This window comes from Epargyreus clarus, unplaced genomic scaffold, assembly GCF_041222505.1.
Source record: "Epargyreus clarus isolate Ecla_fem2 unplaced genomic scaffold, WU_Ecla_fem_2.2 ptg000015l, whole genome shotgun sequence".
In the NCBI taxonomy this organism is placed as follows: Eukaryota; Metazoa; Arthropoda; class Insecta; order Lepidoptera; family Hesperiidae; genus Epargyreus; species Epargyreus clarus.
In genome coordinates this window covers 13,030,667-13,042,738 of record NW_027332223.1, presented here as the reverse complement: position 1 = coordinate 13,042,738, position 12,072 = coordinate 13,030,667, and the positions used below count along the sequence as shown (strand labels likewise).

Genomic DNA, 12,072 nt, shown 5'->3' with positions numbered 1-12,072 from the left:
TAAAGATTTCTTTAAGTGGACCTTCATCCTTAAACAATTTATTTCAGACCCGTAGCGTAGCTTATATACCAAACGAATTGAAACGTAAGGAAAATTACTTTTTATTATATCTAACCTTATCAACAGCACTGAAACGTCGACCTTCTTCCGGAATTTGCTGTTGGATATCAGGAGACGAAAATATAGGCTCTAGGTACATCCAAGTCGCTTGAACCTTCAACCACTCGTCTAGAATCTCCTGAAGAAGTACCAATTTGCCTTCCCAATCGCTGCAAACGTATATTTATTAAAGGGTCGTAAATTTGTTGAGGAACTTATTTTATTATTTTGTGGTAGTAGTCAGGTTGAATACCCAGGAGTACTAATTTATTGTACAAAAAAGTGTTATTGTATCACTAACACAATTATTTCTTCAAATGGCTTGATGTATGGCGAATTCTTCATAGTCTGCGTCTTAACAATGTGGTCATCCAATAAAAGTTGTATTTCATCCACGCTTGACAAAATATACGTTCCAGTGTCCCTGTGACAAACATATAAATAAGAAACTGTACGTAACATATAAAATGTTGAGTAAAGGAAATGAGTATAAATTTCATTATTAATAATATATTTAACTACAGGTTAACTTAAAGTAAACAACAAAAAAGCAACCAACTTATAAGGCAAAATCTCGAAGCGGAGATCGGCCCATTCTTTCATCATCTTATCGAGAGCCCTTTCGAGATTATTCTCTTTAGTGGCCGCCTCCGAGATGCCCTCGAACTTTTCAATATAGTCCACTAGATTGAAATCGATAACTTTTTCCAACGAAAGTTCATCGTCCACGACGATTGGAAAACCGACAATCTCTGATATTTTTTCCCAGTGACGTAGTTTCATTCCTGGATTGCCCAAAGTTTGAATGATCGGCATGTTAGTCTTAAAATCATCCATTTTCTCCCTAGTAAAAAAATACGAAAATTAGTAGTACGACTTTTACATTTAATTTAATTTAGCGCAACGTGATAAATGAAATACCTCACTGAACAGGCTAAGTTATATGTATCTGGGGTATCTTGAAAAGATTTTTCCAATTTGTAAACAATTTTGTAGTAATAGCTGACATCGCCTTCAATATCCTCGGGGTCAAAGCTTCCAACCTATGAGTAGACAAGGAAATTTATGATAACTTTTATTTAAATTATTCAATATTAAACTATTATACGTACATTAGTAATATATTTATAAAAAACCTAAAATATTGCAAAAATCAGCAAATCATACAAGATACAAGCTTTACTTTATAAACAGTTTACTTATTATTTCATGTAAATAATTGTGAAATAATCTTTTTAACCTTCGATTTCATCCATGTATTATGTTTTTCGAGGAAATCATATCCAGCGTCAAACAACTTCTTGAAGGGAACGAGCCGGTCGTACACCGCCTTCCTTTTAGGATACTGAGACAGCTCCCAGCCGAACGACGTCTCTTCCTCGTTGAATTGATCGATTTTAACCAAAGCATTGGCTAATCTAAAAAGTTGAGTGATAAAGAATTTTATTGCTATTTATTTGAAACAATTTAATTAAACTTACTATGCAGTACATGTAATAATAAATTGTCACAGTCATCTAAAACGTTTCTATGTATGTTACTACATTGGCCCAAATTAGGACAAGTTACTTTTTTATTAGATATATTGATATGCTTCATGATATGCTCCATATTAAAACATCCTTGAACCAAAACTCAGCAGCTTACACTACTGTTATATCGCAAACCACTCAGGAAAAGTCCTACTTATCTTCAAAATAGCTTCTACTCATATCTATAGGTGTCAGTAACAAAATACGTTAACTTACTTTTCGTCTAAATGTCGCGCACGGCTGACATACTTCGGTAACTGATTGATGTCGCCCCAGTATTGCAATTCATTGCACTGAGTCTCATATATGTCAAGATCATCAATAAATTTGGCAATTCGAACCTAAACATAAAGAAGTTAAATAAAATAGAAATGCGAATAAATTACTGTGAAGAACCCCAGAAGTTTTTATTTCACTTTAGACCTAGGAATACTTTACCTTCAATAATTCTTGATACTCGATCTTCTTCTGATCACAAATGACCTTGGATTCTTCAATTACACCCGGCAGTCGCGCGTACCTATTAAATAAACCGTGATGAATGTTTTCATCCAAAAGAGACATTTTCAAATACAAAATAGGTACATAGGGATCCGTGCTCAATATTATAATTAATATGAAGTACTACCATCGCTACAGGTATCAATTAATTGCTGGTGTAATAAAGACTATCTAATGTTTTTCTACCTAATCATACTGGAGCAAAGTAGGGGGGTCTAGTGAGTAGTAACCTGTGCATAAGATAGGAATTGAAACAAAATACCAACCAATGAAAAGTCTGATTGTTGGCCTTCATCTCGAGCGGCGTGAACGTCGTGTAGTCCCCCAAGAACATGATATAGCGCATGACGTTCCGCAGCTTGTCCTCCATGTCGGCCACCATGAGGTCCTCAACCTTCTTGTAATACTCGATCAGTTCCATCAACGCCGCGGTGTCTGGTGGCGGAGTGAGCAGCGTGGTCGCTATCGTCGAGTACTCGTCGTAAATCCTGGGAACCGGGTTCAGATTTAAATCCTTCAAATCTAAACATTGCCTATCATTAGATAAAGGCTTGTCGTGGGTACCGAGGCAAAAAAGGTATTCAAACCATTTGAGTACATTCATTGCCTCGGTTACCTTTTTTTGCCTTCTTTCTTAAAGACAAAGCCACTGAATTTTTTACTGGATCTTCTGAGTTAAGGCCGTGTGTGAAAAGTGTAAAAAATTGTAACTGACGATATTTAATTGCCCCCGCAGGCCGACACAAAATAATCATATTTTATTTAATTTCATTATATGTCTATTTAATTGTAGAAACGTTATAACAAAAGTAACAAAGTAAAACTTGTAGAACATTACTAAATACTAACGCTTTAATCATATTCTGATAATCCTCAGTCATTCTTCTCAGCAAAGTATTAGCAAGTTTGGTAGCGGCTCCTCGCAACGAGTTGATCAAATCGCCCCTCTGCATTCGGTACATGCCTATCACAATGGTCCCCTCCAGTTTGGAAGGTATCTCGCGCGCCAACTCCACGTATTTCACCGATTCATCGCAATATTCCTCAAAAGTTTTCTCAGGCCGACTGTTAATAAATTTATCGACTTTCGACGAGGACTACGAAACAATTTTGATTTTAAGAAACAGTTGCGAGACTCAGACAAAGTGCTTTGAGAAAAATATTTTTCATTGTAACAAAAGTCTGAATTCATTAAAAACTTACCTCGCCATTGAGTAAGCATACGTAATCATCGAAATCTTGAACCCTAAGCTCTGGTCCAATTCTTTGTTCATTAATTAAATCAGCAATTTGTTTTTTATACTCTTCCACAAGATCATTATCGATAACCGGCTGAAAGAACATATATACGTGACATCAAGGTAACGTTTTAGAAGATAATGAATCATTTAGACATTTACATACCTTAAGTGTCATCCTTGAGGTAACGACGTAGTCTTGATAGAGTAGAGTCTCCAAGCGAGGCGACTGTCTACATGCATCTATTATAAAATCGTACAAAAGACACAGTTGGTCCCTAAACTGCTTGAACGATGGCTCGAATTCTATAGCATCGTTTTGAAATGCTAAATTTATTACGAAACCTTGATTCATTCCCTGTATAAAAATTGCAACAAAATTAAAATTTACACTATACGTTACCTAGTTATTCTGAACAGTAACTCAATCGATATTTTCAATTACCCCAACGTCCATAACGTATTCGGTGAACTCTTTCATTGATTTCAGGCAAAGAGTTTGTAAATTGTACGTCATAATACAAGCCAAGCAATTATAAAAATGCTTCATCTTGGACACCTGCTTTGGATCTGGTATTAACTTCTTCTTACTTCCCTGAATAAAATGTTATGAGCTATTATTTATTACTTAACACTTGTTTAGACGACGATAAAAAATTTCACGAGGAAAACTAAATGTCAAAAAGTTCTGTGAAAAAAATTCTCCAAGGTATGTTAAGTTGATATACGGTTACGATGACGATAACAGGTTGATGGTCATTTACCGCTTAATTCAGAAGATAACATGATTATTGGAACATTCATTGGACTCGGTATTGTATTATTTTTCATAAACTTCTTAATTTGTGGATGGATTGTTTAATGACTTTGCATAAAGCAAAGATCTATTCCTCGTTTGTTACCTGCAGGAAAACAGCTTGTATTGTCGGTATCCATTGCATGGTGAGCACGTTACCGGCGGCCTCAATATGCCGTTTGCATATAAAACAAAAATCCTGCAGCTCGTATGCTTCGTTTGTAGTCATTATATCTTTCATACTGATTAGTCGTAGATCACTAAAAATAATAAAAAATGAAAACTTTGACTCTAGTTGCCTTAAGATATTTATGCTGTACATATTTACATTGTTAAAATTAGACAGTTCGATATGCGTTTTTTATTGCCGATATTTCGACCCAGTTGCATGGATCGTGGTCACGGCGAAACTGAGGTGGAGGGGAGAAACCGTTGACAAGTACTAGTGGTAGATTAATCTATCTACCCTACATAGTTTATGCAAGTCACAAATAGTGCAAAGTACGGAGCGTAAGGATATTGTCAGTGTTGTGTGTCGTGATATGAAACCTAGAAAAGAAAAACGAACTAGACATAGGGTAGATAGATTAATCTACCACTAGTACTTGTCAACGGTTTCTCCCCTCCACCTCAGTTTCGCCGTGACCACGATCCATGCAACTGGGTCGAAATATCGGCAATAAAAAACGCATATCGTGAGTACCCGTTACATAATAAAATGTCTCAATTCCGCGATAATTTTAGTCTAAAATCATATAGTTCGATATGGTTCGTTCCATCAATCAGTTCATTATATGTGGTTGTACACATGTAAATATGAGGAAGTAGATAGAAATTGAGAACAGAGGATGAGCTCTTCTCGGTATCTATCTCTCTCTATTCACCCACACATTCATTCTATACTATGGTCCTTTAATATAATAGATCCGTTAACTTTGATATCGATACCACTTATAGATGAAGAGATATTTCTGGCCCATGAAAGATTGCTTATCGTTGCTCCTGAACCTATTCTTAATCTTAATCCTACTTGGATAAATGAAGTCTTACTTGAATTGTTTCCACCATATTTGCAACACTTGTGCGATACATGGGTTAACGCTATGCAAATTTTTGGTCATATATTTCTGCCCTTGAACATAACGGTTCCTCCAGGCATCGTCTTTCTTAGCCAACTCTTGTTTTAGAGGAGTATCCTCTTCTTCAAGTGATTCTTCCTAAAATCCATAGCAAGCTTTTATCAATTTTAATGTCTCAAATATAATCTATGAAATACCTATATTTCCAGACAGAAATCCACTTTAATCTAAAAGATATTTGGGAACAATAGGAATTTGTAATAAAGATTATTTAATTAGAATTTGAAAACTTGATTTGAATTTGTTGAAATTAAGGGTATTTATTTTAGTTAAAATTGAACAAAGGATTAAAACCGTGTTGGGGTCCTTGAGTACAAAATCGACGATAGCCTTCTTCATACTCATCATGAAATCTTCACGCATTTCATCTGTGCAGGTGAATAAAGTGTCCTTCCATTTTTTCAATTTCAATGATATTAAGCCGTGAACTCTGAAAAAAACAAAGATAATTTGGAAGGGACAATTACGTGATGTAAATACTAATGAATGTATAAGTGGGGACGAACAGCAATTCAGGTTTGATATTTTTTAACGTTTTTGTTTCAAATATTGTATAAAAAAAATCGAAAAATCTTTTCGATGCTGTGTTGGTCTAAAAATGTCTAACAATAATTTACTAATGACGCTATGTGAACACACAAAGAATGGAATCGGACAAGAATAGAAGGCCAAACTTAAACCAAAGTTAATAAATTGTTCTATTACCTTTCGTTGTTTTAACTTATATACGTTTGGCAAAGAGAGATCTCCCGCCGACAGTCTCAGTTCGGAGCTTGCTTATAGCAAAATACTGAGAGAACTTTGATAGCATGAATCACAAATATTAGTGGCGTCATCTCTTGGCAAGTTTCGGAAACTTTCTACATTCGAAATTAATAATAATATAGAAAAATTGTGTAATTCTTACCGTAATATTATTTTGTTGTCAAGAGGCGCTACATGGATAGTATCGATGCCGTAGCGCAGATAATAATAATATCTCAACATGTTCTTCTCGTCACCAGAGGGTATGCAATCCCCTTCCTCACCAGGCGCAGACTGACAGATTAAGTTCATCAGCTTCGTCCTGAACTCTTCACGCGCTTTCCTCATTGCAGTAAAACTTTTCATTACTGTAATCGATAAAGATTTGGCTAACCTTATGTGTCATTGCTAAATCGCTCGCCAATTATGTGTACCTACTTTTAATAAAAGTTATATAAAACAATAACAGAATTATGTATAAGATTCCGTATAAAAATGTCCAGGTTCCGAATGAATGAACATAAATAAGTTCATGAACAAAGTTCGATATTTATGTGACACGCTAAAAAATAGTACAAACGTTACGTCAAAATTGTTTTAGTGCAAATGAGCACAATTAACTTAGAAGACTGCTATTTTGATATAACAGGCACTTCACTTTTATTTAAATTTTAAACTCTTTGTAACAATATTTAAACATTTATTACAACTACCTTACGACCATTAAAAGTGAGAACAATAATTTAAATCATTAAACTAAACATCTTCATATATTATAGTTGTTTTATTTCGAAACAGAATAAAATAAAAATAACATACGCGAAACTGTGATAGCCGAGTTGGCTTTACATATAGTGCCTATTGGGACATTTGGGAGTGTAAAAATATCTGCTTGGGTGTATCTCAGAGCCGTTACCTAAATTTACCCCGACGTCTTATTCCGCTTATGCGACAATTTGTTACATCCCTTGAGCGCAAATGTGAAACCAAATACGTGTTCGCTTTTTGGGGAGTTACAAACGTGTTTTAGTAAACATTCAGCTAAAATGAGAAACAACCCAATATGTGATTATAAAGCATTCCGTAACTGTGTCTAAGAATAGGGGATATAGATCTTAAATAACAGCATTTATCTTTTGTTTTGAAGAACACAAGAAGGTTTATGAGTAAAACACATTTTAGTTATTACTTATCAGCGTTAAGTTCCTATACGGTTCAGTAGGCAGATATAATACAATGATGATGGTGTACTCATCATCCTCTTTCTATTTGGTATAATATAGCTCGATCGTTTTTTTGTGTAGGTTTTTGTACCTCATTTTGGTACTCGCGAACAATCTACCACGTACTTTCCAAAGAATGATGAGTATGTAAACAATAAACTCTAATACTCGCTGATAAAACTATATCTTGCATAAAAAACAGCAGTGACGTAGATACCAAGTACCCAGTAGGTTATTTACATACTGGTATTGATTAAACTCGCATCTATTCGTCTGCATGCACTCTGCAAGTACCTATCTAAGCTAGGCCTAATACATATCATAGTTAACAGAATGTTAATCTACTTAAGAACTAAATTTACCACTAGATTTTCTCCGAGGTCCTGCTCCTGCCGCTTTAGCAGCTTGCAGTTTAGCCGCTTTGGAAGTAGGTGGAGGCAATTTTAAAATTTCTTGTGGCAGAGAAAATAACGGCTGAGTTCTAATTTTAAAATCCTCCGGCATTGAGATCTTCGGTAATTTGGGAAGTTTCACATCGGAGGTGGAAGGCGCCGGCTGCCCTTTTTTCCGCGTTGGTCTACTTCCTTGCATTATTATATCCTATATAATAGTAAATGCGATAAGTGGTGAATCTTGTTACATACAATACATTTAGATAATCGTAGAATGCATACACCAAGTCGTGTAGTTTCTACTTAGTATGAATATTTCCTTCCCTCTACCTCTACCTTATGACAATTACAATTTAAAAATTTAAAAATTCAAAGTATATAGTAGAATAGTACGATTACAAAAATGATAAACGCGCCATTTTTGCTCCTATCCATAATTTTTTTTTTTTCAAATGATTCCTTACGGTCGTTACTCGTTACAAATGTAAATGCATCGTAGCGCCATCTATCCGTCGTCTTGGAAAGATTAACATACTCATTTAATTTTATTATAGCTAAGCTAAACTTTACTAGCGCTATATTATAATGTAACTTATCATTATTCGTATATAAATATATTCAGATTGAAATGTTTGATAAAAAAAGAAACTAATATATAAGTCAATGCACATGCTACGTTATCGTTATCAAAAAGTGCAAAACTGAACGTTTCTGACAGATAACCTATTTTGCTAATTACAAAATGTATTGTGTAATAACAACATATTAAATATCGTTTCAAATCATATAAGAATACAAGATTAACCTTGTAAATATACTAAATCAATTTATTGTAATACATCTACATTATCCAGAATACTTCGGTGGAAAGAACATAGCACCAAATTTAACATATTAAGGTAAAAAGTTTCGCTCATATTTACCTGTGAACTCTTATATTACGTTATGCCTATTATTCACAAATTATTAATAAATAAATACTTTAACTGTCACTAAACTAAATAATATTATAATGAAAAAATTAAATTATTCTATTGTTGATTGAAAAGAAAGGCAGAGAAATATTATGAATTTCTCCATGACAACGGAATCTGTTCACGATTGTTGACGGCCAGTTTCATTTACAAATATAAATTCACTGATATTTAAATGAAAAAGTTTTTATTTCTAATTTAATCTGGTATTATATGTGTTTATAGGTTATAAACAGTAGATGAAGCAAAAATTAAAAGTATATTCCAAGGTAATTCAAATTTCCATTACAAAAATGCCTACTAACTTGCGCGTAACTCAGTCTGAAATCAATAACGACGATGCAGTGATTAAACAAGCTGTAGCTACCTACACACCATGGTTCAATCAGTTTGTTTGCCCTTGATAACTTTTATAGTTGGTGATGTCATAATCCAGACATAGTAAAGCTAGTATTATAGAGGCCCATGGAGGCTACACATCTCTGCTAAGTGGCTAAATCACAACATTTGACTTGCAAACAAATGTTAAAATTAATTAATCTGCTTAAATCTGTAAGTAAATAATGTGTGAATTGAAGTTAGTTGGGTATTTTGCTACTCTAACAACTCTTATCAGTTCAGTGCCTTTTTTCTGTGTAAATATTGTCATTGATTCAGTGTTTATTAATAAATACATCCTGTCATTTAAGCTGGTTGTCTCTGTGCTATGGCTGCAGTGATTACAATTATTATTATTATTTACAAAAAAATTGTACTCTTACTATCCCACAATTGGGATCCTTTTAAGAGGAGGTTTCATTTTTTTAACTTCGATTCGAAACATTAGGCATGTAATTCTTTACTTATTATACAGAAATAATTTCTTTCATATAAGTGATAATTGGATTTTATAAAAGTAAATGCTTTATAATTTCTAGATGATATTACAGTTGGTACGAAGATTGCATACTAGTCCATTCAGCAGAGCAGCGGAATCCTCATTGCTGGCGAAACTTCGGAAGAAGACAGGGTACACTATTGCCAACTGCAAGAAAGCACTTGAGATGCACAATAATGACAGTGAGAAGGTAAGATCATAACAGATTATCATTATATACTTTTGTAGCATTACCAGTTAAATGAAACTTCAACATTACCAGTTAAATAAGACTTCTGTGGATGGAATTAATGTGTCAGAATAATATTTTACTATTCACATAGTTACTTTATTACCATTATGCTACTGATGACACAATAACTGCTATGTTGCCGTCAATGTTATTGTAACCAAATTTTTTGTTAAATTCGTTTTGTCTTAAAATTAACATATGCCATTTGAATAATATTGAATTCTAGGCTGAACAATGGCTAAATGAACAAGCACAGGCCATGGGCTGGGCCAAAGCCACAAAGCTCGCAGGCAGAGCAGCTTCACAGGGTCTAGTTGCAGTCAAGTTTGACAAGAACCATGGAGCTCTGGTGGAACTTAACTGCGAAACGGACTTTGTTGCCAAGAATGAGAAGTTCCAACATATGATTGAAAATGCCACACTGGCTTGCTACAAATTTGCACACACTAATCTACAATCAAAAGGACCAATTACAAAGGTAAGGTATTTAAGAAATTACAAGTTTTACTTTTTGCAGTTATTTTAAGTCAATGAGAAATTACTTAGAGTAGAACTTAAAAATGTTATCCTTAAAACAGTAAATAAGTATTTTTATTGTAATCTGAAGTCATTTCCATGCTAGAATTTATGTTTGTAATATCGCAGCATAGATTTTAAATTAATATTTTGGCATTCATGAAATTATATTTTCTAACATTTTTTCTTGATTTTGCACATGACCCAATACACTGTCTTTTACTAGGGGAGTCATTATAAATTATTATCATATTTATAATAATTGTGTTTTTAGATGGAGCTTGATAGTGAACAGCTGGGTAACCTGTGTGGAGAAGGTGGCAAAAAACTGTCTGAAGTGTTAGCCTTGTTCATTGGAACAGTAGGAGAAAATGCTGTGCTAAGGCGGGCAGAATGCTGGAAGTCCAATGCCAAAGATGTTAAGATTTCCGCCTACACCCATCCCGCACCAGCAGTAGCAGGAGACTACTCTGCTGGAAAGTATGGCGCTCTAATCGCTTACAAGCAACCTGATGACATCGAAGATATTGGGAGACAACTCTGTCAACATATAGTGGGTCTAGCACCAAAGAAAATTGGCAACAAGGAACACGATAAGCCAGCCGAAAATTCGGATGATGAAACTTGTCTTATCTATCAAGAATATCTTCTAGACCCCTCATACACCATTGAAGAGGTCCTAGAACAAAATAAAGCTGAAATAGTTGACTACATTAGATTTTCCTGTGGAGAAGTTGTAGAAGCCAACATGCCTGGAGTAGAGAAGCAACCATTGGACACTGTTCAGACCTTGCAATGAATGTTAATACAATGTTCATAGGTCTGAAATAATATAATAACTGTCAAAGTATAAGTTCTAATCTGGAGCCGAGTTATATATGTGATTATATCACTTGTTAATATGGCTGTGCTCTCCCACATACACAACTATTTATATTACTTTAAAGAGAAAAACTCCAGATGTTTGCCGGCAATTATAACCATAGAATGCAAATAGATGAAGTTAAGAAGTGTATTATTTACATTAATTCTGCATTTAAAAATAAGTTATCAAAAATAAATGCGCTAGTTTTTTTAATCAAATATTGTTTTATTTATTAACAAGTTTTCCACTGATATAATTATATGAAGTAATATTTCTTGTCAATATGAGAAACAGTCCTCGTTTTAGACTTGCCCTTCCATAAGAACATTCTACAATCTTTCTTCCAAAACATTGCTATTTGATTAGAATCGAAGTTGTAACCATGATGGTGGAGTACTTCAGGAGATACTACATGAAGGGCTAAAGTATCCTGTTCCCGTGTCCTGAAAGGACCGGTGACAGCTGGTCTTAAGAGACATCCGCAAGGACACACCGTCGTTATTTTGGGCGTTGTTGTTACAGGGTTGATTCTATTGTTGAGATTCATTCTTTGGAAATTATTGCAAAACCTCAGCTCTTCGACTGCTCCGGTGAATGACTGTGTCGCGCGCAGCGCTAGAGGCCTCACATTTTGATTCTCAGGGTTGTTCCTAAAGCCAACAGTTGATAAAGACTTCTTAGTAATATTTGGACTATCATTAGGACTCCTATAATCATATTCGCTTTCTTTATCTGAATTGTCATCTGTATACATTATTACTCACAAATTAAATTTTAAGTTGGTATAAAAATAAATAATAATTATAACAATTTATAATGACAAAACCCGTCGTGTATTGATAAAATACATTATGACAGTTATCATAAAATATTCATAAAAACTTTGTGCGTTACGCTCTTCACCTCCTTTGTAATTTATCAGTAGGTACCTACCCTCTTTAAAA

The 12,072-nt window shown here is 34.3% G+C and overlaps 2 protein-coding genes across 5 annotated transcripts in view; one reads left to right on the top strand and one right to left on the bottom strand.

Annotated features, from left to right (window-relative positions):
- Dhc36C (Dynein heavy chain at 36C) overlaps nt 1–8,704 on the bottom strand; it is a 53,800-nt gene extending 45,096 nt beyond the window's left edge. Inside the window, exons 1-18 of the mRNA XM_073080931.1 lie at nt 8,588–8,704; nt 7,635–7,872; nt 6,213–6,417; nt 5,600–5,735; nt 5,217–5,383; nt 4,273–4,426; nt 3,816–3,965; nt 3,537–3,728; nt 3,336–3,464; nt 2,982–3,229; nt 2,399–2,620; nt 2,070–2,151; nt 1,848–1,972; nt 1,340–1,517; nt 1,021–1,142; nt 659–943; nt 401–523; nt 116–269 (exon numbers count right to left, since the gene is read on the bottom strand). Coding sequence (XP_072937032.1) covers nt 116–269; nt 401–523; nt 659–943; nt 1,021–1,142; nt 1,340–1,517; nt 1,848–1,972; nt 2,070–2,151; nt 2,399–2,620; nt 2,982–3,229; nt 3,336–3,464; nt 3,537–3,728; nt 3,816–3,965; nt 4,273–4,426; nt 5,217–5,383; nt 5,600–5,735; nt 6,213–6,417; nt 7,635–7,863 — 2,901 coding nt within the window. The 5' untranslated portion in view covers nt 7,864–7,872; nt 8,588–8,704. The remainder of the gene's footprint in view (nt 1–115; nt 270–400; nt 524–658; nt 944–1,020; nt 1,143–1,339; nt 1,518–1,847; nt 1,973–2,069; nt 2,152–2,398; nt 2,621–2,981; nt 3,230–3,335; nt 3,465–3,536; nt 3,729–3,815; nt 3,966–4,272; nt 4,427–5,216; nt 5,384–5,599; nt 5,736–6,212; nt 6,418–7,634; nt 7,873–8,587) is intronic.
- mEFTs (elongation factor Ts, mitochondrial) lies at nt 8,391–11,346 on the top strand. Of its 4 annotated transcripts, none has more exons than XM_073080928.1 (5): nt 8,391–8,563; nt 8,864–8,907; nt 9,568–9,705; nt 9,974–10,225; nt 10,538–11,346. In XM_073080928.1, the coding sequence occupies exons 2-5, from the start codon at nt 8,878–8,880 to the stop codon at nt 11,060–11,062; spliced, it is 945 nt and encodes a 314-aa protein (XP_072937029.1). In that variant the 5' UTR covers nt 8,391–8,563; nt 8,864–8,877; the 3' UTR covers nt 11,063–11,346. The 4 variants fall into 4 exon arrangements, with proteins under 4 accessions (XP_072937029.1, XP_072937028.1, XP_072937031.1 ...); XM_073080927.1 differs by having other exon boundaries at nt 9,556–9,705; XM_073080930.1 differs by lacking the exon at nt 8,864–8,907.
- Nucleotides 11,347–12,072: the final 726 nt, after the last annotated feature.